This window comes from Eptatretus burgeri, chromosome 10, assembly GCF_056783735.1.
Source record: "Eptatretus burgeri isolate ZD-2024b chromosome 10, Ebu_testis_v1, whole genome shotgun sequence".
In the NCBI taxonomy this organism is placed as follows: Eukaryota; Metazoa; Chordata; class Myxini; order Myxiniformes; family Myxinidae; genus Eptatretus; species Eptatretus burgeri.
Window position 1 is genome coordinate 69208720 of NC_140970.1, and position 18235 is coordinate 69226954.

Sequence of the window (18235 nt, forward strand, 5' to 3'; positions counted from 1 at the left end):
CACCTCTTATCTTCCGCCATCCAAATCCTCGATCTTTTCTACGCCGATAATCCACCCAAGCCCACTTCCTTCAATTCTCCTGCTTTCCTTCCTGAAAGTCCCTTTAATGTCCATCTTCCCCTCGCCATGTTCCCCGTCCCATCCCCATCCCTCTCCCTTCCACAGTTCACCTGTGTCTGTTCCCCAATGTTTTGTCCCTTCCACTCCCACCCCTCTTGTCTCATGCCTCCTTGCTGTGAGTTGTGTGTTAGCTCTCATACGAGCCTCGACCAAGGTATACAAAAAAAAAAAAAAAAAAAAAAAAAAAGGCCTGTGAGAAGTTAATTCAGGATTGCGGGTCGAGGGACACGGGTGTGCAAATGAGTAATTTCACCTTGACCAATGTGACTAACACCTGGCAGAGTAGAATTATTCATTTTTGTCACCAGATTTTGGCACTTTGGACCTGGTACTTCACTTGGTAGCCTTTTCTCATAAATATTGTTTGTCTTTGGATGTAAAGCTCGACAGTGTGCGCACCCGGCACTGTGAACTCTGGAAGCTTAACTGTTGCCATTTGTAGGATGGCAGTTTAGTGTGGTCCTATGTTTGGAAGTATATGGATTGACAAATGGTTAGGTGCCTCTTCCCTTCCTCGTCAGCCTGGTGAGAGGAGGTGAAAGGTATGACTGTGGTGTTTTTCTGTACGGCTGAGTGAATGAGGGCCGTGGGGAAAAGGGAGAATATCAGACACAAGCAGGCTTACCTTCGATGCTGACATAAGATACTCTGTGAAGGGATCGACATGTCTGAAAAGATTTCCCAGGTTAATGGGAGGATCTTTGGAGTTTTATCATTGCCCTTGACATGCTCTTGGAGAAGGTTATCACCAGGTAGTGTGAGAGTTAACAGCCTCTCCCAAGCTTCCAAATTCAATGCGCCATGGTGCGGGGACCCTCACGCACAAAAACGGTGATCTGGAGGACTCGTCCAACTGGTACCAGATCACTTTGCTCAATGTGGACTGAAAAATACTAACCAAGGTGATGGTGAGGTGGGAGCATTGTGTCACCGGAGAATATCTTGCACCCAGATCAGACTTGTGCTGTTGTGGGTCACAAAGTGTCAGACAGCATGGGTCTGGTTCGAGAGGTGATCCAATTTGCAGAGGAAAGAGTCCTCCCACTGAGCATCATTAATTTGGACAAGGGGAAAGCTTTTGACAGTGTCTTACAAATACAGGATGGCTGTTTTGGACCATTTTGCTTTTGGGTCAAATTTGTTTCATTGGGTTGGCCTCATGTATAGGAATGTTGGAGCCTGTGTTTTTGTTTATGGACATCTGTCAGGAGTTTTCCCAGACACTTCTGGGGTTATGCTGGGCTGCCCCATATCACCTGTCCTTTTTGTCCTTTGTATAGAACCGTTTGCACGTGCACTGAGAGTGAACCCGTCCTGCCCTCAGTTCTCGGTACCTGGAACCCATGGGGAGCACCTTAAGGTGAGCCTGTACGTGGATGATGTGCCAGTGTTCATCATCGATGCTGTTGCCATGTACGGGCAGACGGGTCACTGCGAGCACCTTGAGTAGGACTCCTCTTCCAAAGTTAACCCAAGGAAGAGTGAAGTCATGCACATTTGATGGCACAGGATGGGCTTTGCCCCTTCTTCCAGTATATGGAGCAAAGTGATGCTTTGGAGATCCTGGGGGTGTGTTTTGATCCTGGTGGCATAGTCGCTGATAACTGGTGAGACATTAGCAGAAATATTGAGCAGAAGGACATGTCTTGGCAGCTTCGTCATGGAGGGGTGTAATTCAATGATAAAGAATGTGTTGATTGCTAACTTATTGTATTGGGCTCGAGTCAGCCCGGTTCCTCCTGCAGTGAGATGGGCCCTGGAGAAGCTGTTTTTCAGCTTATTCTGGGGCACTCAAGCAAAGTGTAGGAATAGAGTTGTGGTTAAAATGAGCCTATCCTTGGGAGGGAAGGTTGTCCCCAGTCCTGTGGTTGTATGCATATCTGCGTTTGCGTGTACTCTTATGGAGTTAATTGTGTCAGAGAACCCAGGTTGCCTACTGGTGTGGAAAGTTTTTCTTTTTCTTGAGGCCCCTCATTTGATGCTGGAAAGGCAGCCCCTCCTGCTGTTTCAGCTGTTATTGGAATTGTGCCCATGGCATTTTCAGATGTTTGAGGAGTTCACCCAGGAACAGGGCCTGCTGACCCACTGGCTGAAAGGCTGATGGTTGTTGCAGGTCCTAGACCACCTGCACCCCAGGGAGGTATTGTGAGAGGTGCACAACCTTTGTGAGCAACCTCTTACTGTGGAAAAGGTTTGGTGGAATGTTTCGGCTTATTGTATCACCAATGATCAAAAGGACTTCGCATAGCAGGCTGCCCAAGAGTGCCTTCTCATCCAGGTGTTTCTGTATCAGACGGATCTGAACAATTCTGTCGAGCGTCTTTAACCTTCATGTACAGGGGACGAAACTGTCCGGCATGTCCTTGGGACTGCCCTTTTACCAGGAGTGTCTGGTCACTCATGGCAAACCTCCTTGAGCTCCAAGTGACTTGGCTGCTGATGAACATATGGAATGTCTTTGCATTCTGTGGGCTGAATCCACACCCAGTGACCTGCTTCAAATGGTAGTGGGCCTGTAGGATAGTCAATGTCATCAAGACTGCCCCGTGGTGAGCACGAGCCAGAGGAGTCCACCAGAAATATTGGATGGATCCCTGGCAGATCTGGGGCATGGTCTTATTCTACCTCTGGAGATACAGACTGAGCAACAGTGGGGGTGTTGAGGTACTGGCAATAATGATGGGTCAGGTGTGCCTTTAAGCCCTCCCCAGAGTGGTAAAGTTGGGCTGGCTGTGCCATAAGGAAAGAAAGTGTCCTGCCAGTGGAAATTCCCCACAAAAGTGTGGGTGGCAGTCTGGTGTTATTTTCTTTGTATGGAATAGTCATGTATGTTTAATTATAAACGTTATAATTGTTTTGGCTATATTATTACTCTTGTCAGAGAGGAGGGTATTGCATTTGTGTCTGTTTGTCTGTCCGTTTGCTGTTTTGTTTGTCCACATAGAACTTCCGTGTTTTTTTCTGCAACTGCTTGTCAAATTGACACAAATTTTTCACCATTGGAGCAAGTGCTCATGAAGAATGTTTTAATGATAATTATGACATCATGGGTCATGTGGTGTGGCGGCCATGTTGGAAAAAAGGAAAAAACTTGGGATCTCTGTATCCGCCGCACTATGGAAAATATTGAAACTTGGCATGTAGCAAGTACACCTTATGGGGAATGTATGATTATTGTATGATGTCACAGGTGCCTTCATTATAACATCATAATTGCATACGTAGAATGCTACATCCGATCAGTAAGAAAATTTTTGAGGGTCATCTTGGGATAAATTGGTCAACAGAAAAAGTTGATGACGTTATTGGTCACATGGTTCAGTAACCATTAAAAAAAAAAAAAACCTTCAAAAATATTTTCTGAAACAGCTGAACAGATCGAGGCGAAACTTTACAGTTCTGACCGCCTATGAGGTATGATCATGAGGAACAAAACATTCCCACCTATGACATCATAGGTCACATGGTTTGGCAGCCATCATGGATTTACCGGAAATCTTTAAAAAAAATCTTCTCCAGAACGGCTGGACAGATTGAGGGAAAACTGCACACACATGTTCCCCAAGTCTTGGGGATACCAAGGTGTTCACAAATAATTGATAGGTCACATGGTCTGGCAGCCATATTGGATTGAAGGAAAATCTTTAAAAAAATTTATTTCTCTTGAACCGCTTCATTGATCAATGTGGAACTTCACAATTATGATCTAATACTGATGGGGTCTTCATTTTGATTTGGCTCTGCCTGGATGAGTTTGATGGTAGAGGAGTAGCAGCTGAAACCCAAATCCTATCCATGCTCCTCATGATGACTTCATCTTTGCTTTTTGCTTGTTTGGGTTCCTTCTGATTACTCCATTGCAGAACTTTACCTACAGTATTTGGTCTTCCATTTGATTTGAATTGTATTTATTTTAATCCCATTCTGAATTCAACTGAATAATAATAAACGGCATGGGTCAGGGTCAAGTGTCCGATCAAAGCAGGACATCTTGGTACCCAGTCATCTTTGCCAACAGTTACAAAGTGACAATTCTAGTTACGTCTATTATCAATTACCTAACACAGGACACAAAGTCAGAAACACCACAGAAAACAAGTTCTGGCGAGGGTCTGCAATCTATGATTGCTTTTTTTAGATCCTCGTGGAGGATCTCGAAGTCTTACTCACATTGTTGTTCTTGTGGACTTTTTTGTTTCACAGCCGACAGTTTTCATCAAAACTTCCTGAAACTTGACATCTATATGTAAAAATACCCCGCGCAGACAGTAACCATCTCCGATTTTGAAAATTCCTTCTAGAAAAAAAGTTATGACGTCAAAATATCTCCGCTAATGGAAATCGCCGAAAAAAATATCTCCGAAACTAGGCAAGCTTTTTGAATTCTGTTTGCGGGAATCGAACAGGGCATTAGCAGAGATTAATTACCGCATATGTGATACATCACTATGATGTCATATCAATTTTTATGACGTCATTCATATTTTTGACATTTTTTGTTTTTTGTTTCATTTGTTTCACAGCCTGCAGTTTTCATAGAAACTTCCCGAAACTTGGCATATATATGTAAAAATACCCCGAGCAGACAGTAACCATCTCCGATTTTGAAAATTCCTCCAAGAAAAAAAGTTGATGTCAAAATATCTCCACTAATGGAAATCGCCTAAACCATTATCTCCGAAACTAGGCAAGCTTTTTTAATTCTGTTTGCGGGAATCGAACAGGGCATTAGCGTAGATGAATTACCGCACATATCATACATCACTATGACGTCATATCAATTTTTATGACGTCATTCCTATTTTTTGACATTTTTTGTTTCACAACCCAGAGTTTTCATTGGATCTTTGTGAAACTTGTCCTGTATATGCAGAAAGCCCACGCGCAGGCAGTAACCATCTCCGATTTTAGAAATTCTTCCTAGAAAAAAAGTTGACGTCATAATATCGCCCCTAATGGAAATCGCCGATACCATTATCTCCGAAACTAGGCAATCTGTTTGAATTTTGTTTGCGGGAATCAAGCCGGGCATTAGCACAGATAATTTATCGCAAACCTGATACATCACAATGACGTCATATTCGTTTTTATGACGTCATCATTAAGAGGACTAGGATCTTAACTCATTCGAGCTTGTTCTTGTTGTTATTTGCTTTGGAGATCTTTTGCTCATGTTCCTTGTTTTCCTGCTTGATTTATGTTTATCGCTTTGTTTCATTGCTTTTTCTTGGTTTCTCTGAATTTGTTTTGATGTTTTTTTTTTTACCTTTTCGTAAGAACAATAGAAGGGCACTCAGTAGAGCGCATACCTCCGCCATGTAATGCCTGATCCACGAGAACGTATCGGGCCCAACACATATTTGAAATATCATGCCATACATGACTATATCGTTTTTGGCCCAATCTCTCAATGGTGTAGAATCACTTTGAAAATTAAATAATTCTCGTATCCAGGATTCGGATCTTCACCAAAATCGAATCAATTCATCCTTGTCACACACCCGACGTGTCCACCAAGTTTCATCCGAATCCGTCCAAAACTTTTTGAGATATCCTGCACACAGACAAACAAAGAAATGGACAAACAGGCAGAAAGGGGTGAAAACCTCACCTCCTTCACTTTTGGTGGCGGAGGTTAAAAAAAAAAAGCTTCAGCTATGGTTCGAACAACCGCCATTCCAGACTCAAAGCAGACATTCTCACCATGACGCCATTGAGTCTGGCACATTGCTTTCCTTTGGGTGCCTCCTCGTGGTTCATTTGCATCACTACACCCACTAAACTTTCCACAGCTCGATGGTGGGCTCAGGCACAAGAAAATCTCAGCAAGGGGAGGCCAATCGGTCTATCTGTTTTGGATCAACACGAGCAAAATAGCCATTGTCAACGGGTTGTGCTTTTTTATCGTGTAGCATTGTTTGAAATCATGAAGCATTATCATTTTATCACGTATTTGAAATGCTAGAAAAGGACTGGACACAATTTGAAGTGTCATTCCCAAGTCTGAGTCGCTTCCATCGAGGGGTCAAAATAAGTGCTCTCCCTACGGGTCGGGGCAGAGACCCCTCCCACACCCAGGATATATATTTTTTTTTTCCAGTAAAACTGTACCTTCTATCAGTACCCTTCACTTGAGGGCTTTCACCTTCGTATGTATTGTGTTATTTTGGAGGAAAAAAATCCTTCACATGGCTTAAACCCTGTGTATAATAAGTTTATTGCGTGTAACATTTGCCCTGCTTCTCCACCGTCAGTTCGTATTACCTCTGTCACCGTGCATGCTCTTCCAAGAGCCTCGATTTGTCAAGAAAATAAATAGCTGTTATCTTTAAAATTGAAGCTCTTTCAGCATATTCAGTACCAATACCGATAAAAGTTTAATAACTGGATTTTTAGTTCCTGTCCACAATGTTTGCATAGGCTTACAAAGCAATAACCAGGTCCATTAAGGTTCTTTCATACAGAAGTAGAGGGTCATGGAAGATCAGCATAAGGGAAGGTGGATTCGAAGAAGGTCGACAAACAAACAACGGAGAAGGTGAGTTTCCTGTTCCAACAAAATATCTCAATCACATTTCCTTGTCAAACATAATCATGCTCTTCAGGAGCGCCCATTTTAGAAAATAAGATATGTTCCCTTCCAAGGAACTTCAACAAAGGAGGACCTTCAGTGTTCTAACCTTTAAAACCATACACGTACATGTGTACAGATAATTGCCTTACTTAACACTGGCAGCGGTAACTACCCAGGCTGTTATTTGAAATTGTTACTGTTCTCATCCTGTTGGCACTTTGAAGAAATCGTTTTTTTTTTCTATTCTTTGTGTGGGGGCCCAAAACACATAAATACACCCACGAAGGAATGGGGTTGGCGATCATTTATGATTCCCTTTCACATCTCCACAAAGCCTAAGCCTTTAGGCTTTCGGCTTTAGGCACGATAGTGTAGTGCGATTAAAAAAATATATTAGAAAAAGAAAATCCACCTTCGTTTTTCAAAATTTTCAATTTTGTTTTTTGCCTGAAACACTCCCCGGCACTCACTGATGAACCTCTGAAAGTTTGACGAAGATTTGTTTGGGCATGATGGTTCAAATGGTTTCTTCATGCATTCATTGTGTTTCTGGAACTCTGGACCATGAAAGGAGCTGCTTCCACCTGCTGACGACTGTAGTATCAGATCAGGTATGGGAGCATGCACTGGAGTAGCGCGTCGCCGCGTCCACTTTCTGCCAGAACTCCAGGGGCTTCCGTCTGGCCATTCCCCCAGGCAGATGCCTGGCCCATCCCCATCTCCTTGAGATGCTGATCAACCTACTGCATCAACAAGGCATGTGGTCGACCCAATGGCTTCCTCCACTCGTGAAGCTCCCTCTCTGACAGAATATGGTGAGCAGGATCAGCGTTAGCAAAATGAGCCACATGTCCATCCAGCCACAGCTGAGGCTCACGGACTATGCAGGTAACAAATCTCATTTGAGTCTCTTTCAGCAACCACTTGTTGGACACAAAGTCCGACCAGCAAAAGCCAAGGATTCTCCAAAGAGACATGGTACCAAAGGAATTGAATCTCCGTCGCAAATCCCTGGTCAGAGTCCAAGTCTCACATCTGCAGAGCAAGACTGGAAGCACCAAGGACCTGAAGACTCGGACTTTCATCCTCCCGCACAGGTACTGACAGTGCCACACCCCATGATCCAGTGAATCCATGACTCCACTGGCCAGACCCAGATGTCTATTGACCTCTGACTCACAGACAGCAGAGACATGAATATCACTTCCAAGGGAAGTGAATCTCTCTGTGACTTCAACATACTCATCACAAACAGGTACAGACAAAATATCAGCATCCAAGATGTTATTGAAAGCCTGGATCTTAGTTTTGACCCAAGAAACCTGTAATCCCTGCAGTTCCAACCCCTCGAGGGCCCCCAAAAGGATATCCAGTCTCCGCAAAGATGACTGCATCATCTGTGAAATCAAGGCCAGAGATCTTGACATTCCCAAACGGTGCACCGCAGCTTGATCTCTCTGACATCCTCCACAGAATCCAGTCCATACAAGCGCTGAAACGAGTGGGGGCCAATACACACCCCTGAGGAACTTCAGTTCAGGCACAATAACTCGAGAACGGAAGAAGCTACCAATGTCAAATTACACCACGTGATTCAAGAGGGTGATGGCTAGCACTAATTAGATTTTGGTCAAAATCGGTCAAAGGTCAAGATCACAGTGAGGTTAAACATCCAAAAAATGATAACTCGAGAATGGAAGAAGCTACCAATGTCAAATTACACCACGTGATTCAGGAGGGTGATGGCTAGTGCTGATTAGATTTTGGTCAAAATCGATCAAAGGTCAAGGTCACAGTGAGGTCAAACATAATTCCGTAAATTCATGTAGAGAAATGGAGTATTTTGCTTCGCTCGACGTTACGAGTTTTAACTTCGATTTTAATTTTGTCTTCGGTTTTTGCGATCGCTTCGGACGCTTAAAACTCGGTTGTCGAAATTCTGGAACACCGATGAATAACTGATATATATATAATAAATAATAAGTCTTTTATCAGATTCTTCTGAAAAGCAATACACCTATTATCTGGCATATCCTGCTGGTACTGAATCATTTTTTTAAAAATAAAAACAAAAAAATGGAGTTTTTATAAGAAATCTAGTTTTTGTCTGGAACTCATTATCTGCAAACCACAGTGTAAAATCGTAGACCACAATGAATTCAGAATTCAAGCTCCCCTTGGGCTTCTAACTGATTCATGCTTTTATTAGACAAGGTCAGAGGTCAAGTTGACGATTTCGTAAGTACCAGTCAATGACTGCTTGTTTGTTTTGTTAGTTTGTTACTTACGAAATCTAAAGATTTCGTAAGTATATTGATGACTTCCGTTTGTTTGTTTGTTTGTTTGTTTGTTTGTTACTTACGAAATCTAAAGATTTCGTAAGTATATTGAAGACTTCCGTTTCTGTTTGTTACTTATGAAATCTTTAGATTTCGTAAGTATATTGATGACTTCCGTTTCTGTTTGTTTGTTTGTTTGTAGGCACGATAACTCAAGAACGGAAGAAGCTACCAATGTCAAATTACACCACGTGATTCAGGAGGGTGATGGCTAGCGCCGATTAGATTTTGGTCAAAATTGGTCAAAGGTCAAGGTCACAGTGAGGTCAAAAATCCAAAACATTCGATTTTTGATGGTTTGGTACAGAATCATCGTAGAAACTTCTGGTTTGCGTCGTTACCTTCTCCAGAGACAGCTTTTATTAGACAAGGTCAGAGGTCAAGTTGATGATTTCGTAAGTACCAGTCTATGACTGCTTGTTTGTTTGTTTGTGTGCAGGTTATCTCAAAAAGTTATGGATGGATCCGGATGAAATTTTGTGGACAGGTTGGGTGTGTGACAAGGACGAACTGGTTATATTTTGGTGAAGATCCCGATCCGGATCCTTCTACTCGAATTTTAAAAGTGATTCTTCAACTATTGAGAGATAGGACCAAAAACAATACGTAGAATGGAATTTTAAAAATGTAATGGGCCCGATATGTTCTCGTGATTCAGGCATTGCGTGGCGGAGGTATGCGCTCTATCCAGTGCCATTCAAGTTGCTATTGTTTCGGTCAAATGTAGTTCGAGTACAAAGCCGACACGGACAGGCTTTGCATTTGGAGATGCTTTCTAGTTACCTGTTGTAATCCTTCGTATGTGTCATTTACTTACAGGAAAATTTCAGTTTCACAATTTATCCCAACGTTTGATAGGATGGTACAGAGGTCTCACACTTACCTTTGAGCTGTCCAGTCTGGGTTCGATTCTCGACATGACATAAACTATCACATGCCTCTCGAAACTGGGTGTCCCGTCCGCTTGCATGAGTTGGGAGACATTTAAGATCCCACGGTGTTTCTCGACAAATAGTTAAGGTTTCCTCGTCTTCTTTCGTATGTAGCACAACTACATAAGGCTGCAGGTAGCACCATTGACTGAGTGGGTGCAGCTGTGCCGCTTCTGCCTTCGGTTAGGGCAGGAATTTGTAATTTGTTCAGGATGCCGGCGATAGCTCGGCTACTCTTTGCAAAGGACACCCGGAGATCTTTTTATCGTCCACCAACTAATTTCCAGCAGACAGGACACCCAGTTTAACATCCATCCGACGGAAGGCATGCCCAATAATGAATCACCCTGCCTGTGAAACACCAGGATGACAGTTTATAGCTGGGTCAGAATTCGAACCTAGGATAGGCAGTTCGGAGTCGAGTAGTGCATACCTCAAAGCCATCCTTTCAACCCAGTTCAGCTTTCACTGGAACCCAAAATAAAGGACAGATTCTTGCTCAAGCCAAACGTCAGTCCTGGCCAGCAGGTTCGTGAAAGCCTTGGGCAAAAAACTTCTTCCTTCACCGATCCCACACGTAAGTAGGATTACTTACTGTCGTTGAAGGTGAACTGGAGGATTTTATCCCAACATTGATCGGCAGATGGATCATGTCTCTTTACTCGAGACCCCACTTACGATGCTACCGCTCTGCAAAACACGTAGCCAATCACCACGCTGTCGTCATGGAGTCAATCACCATGCTATTGTCATGGTACCCTCTGGGTAATGGAGGACAGATTTCTTGTTGGAAATGACTAATGAGTGCTCGTAGCTTTGTGACCCAGTGGCCGATGCTGCAGATAGCCATCTTTGGAATTCCCAGTGTTTATTCCACCGACCCGCATGTCTGATGATAGGATGAACGGCTTGGCACTACCGCAGGAACAACTACGGGATGGACATTGACACTGTGCCAGAGATATGTTTGCTGTTACACACTCATGAAGAGTTGCACAATACTGTATTGCACTTTCAAGCTGTTCACAAAAACTGGAGAAGCATAAGTGTGTGTGTGTGTGTGTGTGTGTGTGTGTGTGTGTGTGTGTGTGTGTGTGTGTGTGTGTGTGTGTGTGTGTGTGTGTGTGTGTGTGTGTGTGTGTGTGTGTGTGTGTGTGTGTGTGTGCGTGACCATCTGCCCTGAAATATACCTGAATGATGCTGCGTGTTCCAGATATTTCCATTCTTTGGACATTCAGACTATTGAGTATTTGCAAACAGCCCGGAACTTTGTGAAGAGTACTGTCTTCGTGAATTGATGTTGAAATATTTGGAAATTTAAGTTTTGGATGAAAAAAAAAATGGAGAATTATTTTTATTCAGTTGAGGCTCCTGGAGGAGCTGGAACATAGACCCGATCAGGACGAAACAGAACAAAAGGAAGAGGAGAAAGAGAGGAGGGGAAACACCAACAACAGGGCTGAGGGCCAAAATATAGGGAGATGGGAGAAATAAGGTATATGTGGAAGAATGCTGCTGTGAAGGGTGGACACAGGAGCTGGACAAGATGGATACAGAAGCAAACTCTCAAGAAGGAAAAACTGGAAATTTGGGAAGGGTATCATGGTTTTGGTTGGGGGTGAGGGGGGTGATCTGAGATGGTAGTCAACTGCAGTCTTGAAGACCTGTTCAGCCTGGCAGAGGTATACCCCCTACAGAGTGCCGTTCTAATTTTTTTAATGGAATGTATGTTCAAGTGTTTTCATATTCTGGTTGAAGAGGATCATCACATTGAGCTGGCCATTTCATAAACAAACATGATGTGTGTGTAAGCCAAAATTCAGTTGTTATGCGAAAACAACATGGTGGTCTGCAATGAACATGCAAATTTACATTGGCAGAAATGGCTATAATGATGTGTGTGTGTGTGTGTGTGTGTGTGTGTGTGTGTGTGTGTGTGTGTGTGTGTGTGTGTGTGTGTGTGTGTGTGTGTGTGTGTGTGTGTGTGTGTGTGTGTGTGTGTGTGTGTGTGTGCGTGTGTGACCACCAATTACCCCCAATTTACTGTCTTGTCATCGACCAAAATCAGACAATCCATGAAACATCACAAAACTCCGAATTAAAATGTCGCAGGCACGTTTATTTTGATTAAAGTCAGAAGATAATGCAGGCAAATCCAGGCGAGTGATGATGTGATCCTGAAGTGCAGTGTGGACGACGTGCGGACGGATGGGCATTGTCAACCATAAACATGAAGTTGGGAGACGATCGTTGTGTCCAAGGGACAATTACAGTCAAAATTATTTTATCCCTGTACATAACACCTCTCCAAATGGTCATCTTCGGCCAAAATCCACAATTCAAGTGAAGATAATCTTCATGACATGTTATCAGTCGTAACACCTCTCCAAACGATAGCAATATCAATTATTTGGCCATATTCAATGCCAATTGGTACTTTCAGACTGTCAGCATCAAATCAATCATGTTGCCGAATGTTACAATTAGCAAATGGCTCTCCTCTTTGTCTCCAGACTCTAGCCACTCCAATGTTGAGGTCTCAGCAGAACATGGACATTCTGATGAAAATAACATGGTGTCCAACAGTTCACCCTCCAGTTGTGATGTCGTCACACATTGCATGACGCTGTTGGAGAAATGTGATGCAGTGGTCTTCTCGGCATTGAAATTCAATGGTTACTTGCTCTCTGCAGCTCAATCAGGAGAGATGATGCCGTTTAGAGGTGGGTTCTTCTGATAAGGATGACAAGATAATGATCATCACGAGGGCTTATAACCCGAGGCGACCCGAGCAGGCTCTCTCTCCATGAACTGACCGGTCTGCGAAGGTGCCAAGTCGGTGACCTTGAAGTGACACTGCGATGAACATCGTACTGGGAACAAACAGCAATCTGTGTCAACCCCATTTGAGCTCTCCCGATGGGGTGAGCCAACTCATTTGACATTAAATGAAGTTGTGCCATTCCTAAACAGACTTAGATCACATGGGGAGGGGGGGGCGGGGTTAGAGGGTATTGAGATGTGTCGTGTGCAGCAATGACCACACATTCTCAAGGAGACGTGATCTGCATACAAATGTCCAGGAATGCTCAGTTCATGTGATGATAATTATCTTCATGGCGTGTTGAACGTCCAGTTTCACCATCGAGTTTCTTTCCTCAATAACAATGGTTTGCGATATACTTGACGAATAAATTTCTGACCATTTGTGAATCCACAGTATATTTCAGTTTGAAAGTTGTTCCTTAATATTTTGTGAGTACGCATTGACTAAAATAAAGGAATAAGATTATTGTGTTCCATTAATGGCATATTACTAAATAAACAAGCAGGGAACATCTGCGTGAGTTTGTTGTGACGTCATCAATTATAATTATTGAGTTGCTCTGGGAATTTTCACTCCATTGACAGAAAAACAAAGCAGAAACTTTCTGAACTTTAATACTAGTCGCAAGTTTTACAATTAGTTCTAAGCTTCAACAATACCTCAACACCTGATCAAGTGAAACAATAGCATCCCCCTCCCCGCCCCTTGGTACACTATTAAAAATGACATTTTATAAACCTTGCTGACATTTTATAGATGACATAGCAAAGTATCTACGTCATCATACTCCATCCAAAAGTTACAGAATTTTGTTTGTTCATACAAAGGGAAGCAGTATTCAAATCCTTCAAGCCTGTATCACAGTATTTTATTAAAATTTAGTTATGTATCCATATGTACCATCTTTCGGTATCATGATGATGATGATTATGATTATTATTATTACGAGCTGAAGTGCCCGTCATCGACGGATCCCCGTAGATACCATAAATATTCTCTTTCAGCTCAAATAACCATGTTCTGCGATGGTTGCATTATATAATTAGTAACAAATTAAATTATTTTCTGTGCACATATATCTTTACAATTTAATTCCAGCTTTAGTTTCCCACAAAAAGTCATGCACTCATTTTAATGTATGAAAAATGCAATTCCTGGAGTTTCAGCTACATACATACATACATACATACATACATACATACATACATACATCATACATACATACATACATACTAACATGCCGGAGCTCCATTTTAGGATGATGATTTAACTATGTATACATATGTACCATCTTTCTTCATTATTAATTATAATAATTATTATTATTAATATTAACTAATCTAATGGCATCTGCAGTTGAACACTCAGCAGTCACCATCCTTCCAACCATATACGACTGTCAAGATGATTACAGACCAGGAAAGATCTTATTCTGTAAAACAGGTCTCTTGCTTTCACTAGTTTATTCTGTAAAACACCTTGCTTTCACTAGTTTATCTTAAAGATCCCACAGTACCAATAGTCCATTGCATGCAGCTACCCTGGCCAATTTCCAAATGATAGCCCTGACTACCACTGAGAAAAGCAATGGCAAACCACCCAGTGTATTCTTTGTCTCATGACTGCTTGAACAGTGTCGATACTCTGCAAAAAGCATGGCCATAGAATGGAACACGCCAAAAGCCTTACGAAGGAAAAAACACACAGACGATACTTTGCTAAGATCTTTTACCTTTACATGAATGCAAATGAAACAACCAGCTTAACGTCTCCTCTAAAGGAGGACGAAATCCATGGTGCCAGCCCAAAATGGAAATTTTCAATAAAATGTTTGTATCAGGTCTCAAATTCAGCACCAGACAGCTCAGAGGTAGACAGAATACTAAAACGAAACTACCCTTCATGATCAAGATTAGTTTTCAATTCTACCAATTGAGATATCCTGCTACCGTAAAGGTATATGGGGAGTTCGTTCACTTCTTCCGTTACCCCATCTGAGCTCTGCATGCATAACTCTGTGTTTCAGCCAGTTGTGTTTCACAAGGAAGCATCACGAGGTACGATAGGTAGATAGCCAGGAACTGATGAAGTTGGTGATGTGTTTGACTGTCAAAGATAATAGTGCTGGCTCCCCGGGGTCTGAGAAGGTCTCGTAGTGCAGCTTGAAACTGCTAACGATGAATGGTACTGGCAAAGCCATCACGATAATGCCGAACACGGCACACAATGCGCCGACCAACTTCCCGACCGGTGTAATTGGTGTTATGTCACCATATCCCACAGTGGTCATCGTAACAATGGCCCACCAGAAAGCTTCAGGAACGCTCTTGAGGCGGGTATCTCTGACATCTGCCTCGGTGTAGTGTATGGCACTGGCAAAGACCACGACACCCGTGAAGAGGAATACCAAGAGGATGACTAATTCCCTCCAACTTGACTGCAGGGTCTTGCCAAGGATGCGTAATCCGTGGAAGTGACGCGCGAGCTTGAGGATGCGCAACACCCGAAGGAGACGCACAAAGCGTAGAACCTCGAGGGAGAAATGTTTCCGATTTCCCAGCATCCAGATAAGATCAGTGATCAGCTGCAACAGGTAGGAACCAATGACAGCCAAATCTATCCAGATCAAGGCATTACCAAAGAAGTGCATCTTCTTATCACTGGATGCGAAGCGCAACAGCAACTCTAAAATGAACCAAACCACACAGACACTGTCGACTATGAATATGGGGTAACTCATATCTGGAAGATCTCCGGCATCGGTGAAAGTCGAGTTATCAGGATGCTCCTTGCGCATGTTTGGCAAAGTACTGATAACGAATGCAAGGTTGTGGATGAGAATAAAGGTGAATGAAATCAAGTAGAAGCAATAAGCAAGGAATGAACTCTCAGGTCGCTCTATGAGGAGCCAGAGGTGGCGCTTCCACCCATCGCTCGGTGGTTGAGGCTCTTTTGATAAACTAACACCTTCATCTTGCAAGAACGCTCCCATGGCCTCCTCTCCCAGGTCGAAGAACTCGAGCTCATGAAGAAACACGATGAAAGGAACATCCGCCGGACGCTTGAGCATTCCACCTGACTGGTAGTAGAAAAGGATGGCTTGAAATGCGTCACGATACCGGTCGAAGAAGACCTCATGGCGGATAGGGTCGAAGAAAAGTCGTCGGCGACCAGGGTCCCCAAGAAGCGTGTGTGGGAAGCGTGCAAGGGTGCGCTGAGCAGTCTCAAAACGTAGCCCAGACACGTTTATGGAGACGCGATCATGAGATATTGTCCCCTGTTGCTTCTCAACATGACCGTTACTCAACGATGCATTGCGCATGCTGTTTGAGATTTCTTCAATGGGAATCTCAACGAACCTGTCCACATAATTGGTTTGCCCCGGCATAGTATACCTATGCGGTTTTTCTTCTCCTACAATTGTGCTTTTGCCTCCCTAAGTTGATCCTGGAGGCAGCGACAGGTTGAATCGACAGAGGAATGAAACAAACGATTCCCTTGTCCACAACGTGAGATCAAACCACCTGTCGACAAGTTTTCCAAAAACCTTTCTAAAGGCGATTAAACGCTGGTGGAGACAGAGTTCGAACGTCTTTGGAATGCCTTTGTGCCTCTGGCCCCTACACTTTCCTTTTATACCAAAAGATCAGGTGACCCGACGAGAGAATGTCAACCGTAGAGTCTCAATATATCAACCCAGATAGAATTTCGTGATAATGCGGGCACAACTCACACCTATTGTTTTAATCTTTCCGTTATGAATGTTTGTGGAGAATTTACTTTCGAATTTTCATATTTAGCAGCTCATCATGATATATTCAATAGAATGATGCGCTATTTCAGAATGCAAACAAGCCCCCTGCCATATGTTGCATGGGATTTACCTATTTGTTTTTAATACAGATGTTGAAGCTCATGGAAGAGATAATTGAAGAGTTGAAATGTATTTCGTTCATAAAATGTAAGATCTATAAACATGAGATTCGTCTTCGCATTTTATTGATAAAGGAGCATTTTGGTCTTCAAGGGCTGGGTTGTTTGACCCGAGCAAAACACACCACCAGGTACCGGACGCACTCATTCAATAAACCTGTAAGGAATGCAGCTGCCTGTCTTATGTAGTTGCCCTTGTGGATGTTAGAAATGACACAGTATATTTTACAAAGGGTTGATCTTGGGATTTCAACCCCAGCCAAATCCTCCATTCTATGTTCGGTTATAGCATTTGAGGAGCGTTCAAAGCGTTCTTTGAACGAGATACTCAAGAAACCCAAACACAACCAACTTTTATTTTTCAAAATATATGTACGGTACATTAGTGTGTGATTAGTAAGAAAATATAAATGTATTTTATATTTACACCTTGTTAAACTTTTATTGGAATCTTTTCGACTATTGTATCTCATAAGGCAATTGTTCTTGAACGCCCGTATTTTCTGCAACGATTTTAACCTTTACTTTAAAGATTCACCTTTATTTTTGTACTTGTCTGTCATAACACGAACTTACCTATCAATTTCCATACCTTTGTTTTCAGTTTTTGTCAGAAATGATGATGTCAGTACGCATAAACTACGTTTCAGCCACTTTTTAAATTGCTGCATTTACGGAGAAAAACTTTGCATCTTTTTCACATATAAATATTTTTTTAAATGCTTGAAAATGTACATCCCAGTGTTCCTCTAATAATTATATTTCATATTTACTTGCGTGGTTCAGATCGCTACGCTCGCCTCTCCACATGTCGTTGCAGAGAATGACGTCATGGATTTCCTGTGTTGGCATGATTTACACCAATCATAATACAAACATTTGTTTGTAATATTGTAATATTATTTTGTTTATTTGTAATATTGTAATATTGGTGATATTTATTTATTTGTAATATTTATTTGTAATATTGGTGATATTGTATTTATTTGAAATTTCATTTGTGATTTAAGAACGTCCAAGTGGTCTAAGTGGTCAAGCATCGAATCTGTCTGAATGGTGTAAGGGGTCTAAATGGTGTTAAGGTCTCAGGGGTCTCAAGGGTCTCAGGAGTTTTTTGGGACTTCTGGGTCTTTTTGGGACTTTTGGGTCTTCTGGGTCCTTGGGGTCTTTTGGGTCTTCAAAGTCTTTGGGGTCTTTTGAGGGTCCTTTGGGGTCTTTTGGGTCTTCAAAAGTCTAAGGGGTCTCAGCAGTCTAAAGGGTCGAAAGGTACATTCCAATAGTACGTAAATAATAGACATATAGTCACACGGACGGACGGAGGGACGGAAGGAAGGACGGACGCATGCACGCCGAGACCGAGCTCGTTTTATATATCGATTATGGACGTACAATTTAATGCATTGAGATAAATACAGAAGAAACAAGAGGGAGTTGGGAGAAACTTATATAGGGTGTTTATTAGAGATCATTTGAGGATTTATCATAGATCATCACCTAAAATGGCAATGGT

The 18235-nt window shown here is 42.5% G+C and overlaps 1 protein-coding gene across 1 annotated transcript; it reads right to left on the reverse strand.

Annotated features, from left to right (window-relative positions):
* Window positions 1-12049: 12049 nt before the first annotated feature.
* LOC147018800 (potassium voltage-gated channel subfamily A member 1-like) lies at window positions 12050-16407 on the reverse strand. The gene has a single exon (XM_085898843.1). It carries the CDS (start codon window positions 16178-16180, stop codon window positions 14843-14845), a length of 1338 nt encoding a protein of 445 aa, XP_085754969.1. The 5' UTR covers window positions 16181-16407; the 3' UTR covers window positions 12050-14842.
* Between the last annotated feature and the right edge of the window lie 1828 nt (window positions 16408-18235).

Excerpts from the sequence above, each read along its gene's own strand:
- LOC147018800 (XM_085898843.1), bottom strand. The coding sequence starts at position 16,180 with ATGCCGGGGCAAACCAATTATGTGGACAGGTTCGTTGAGATTCCCATT.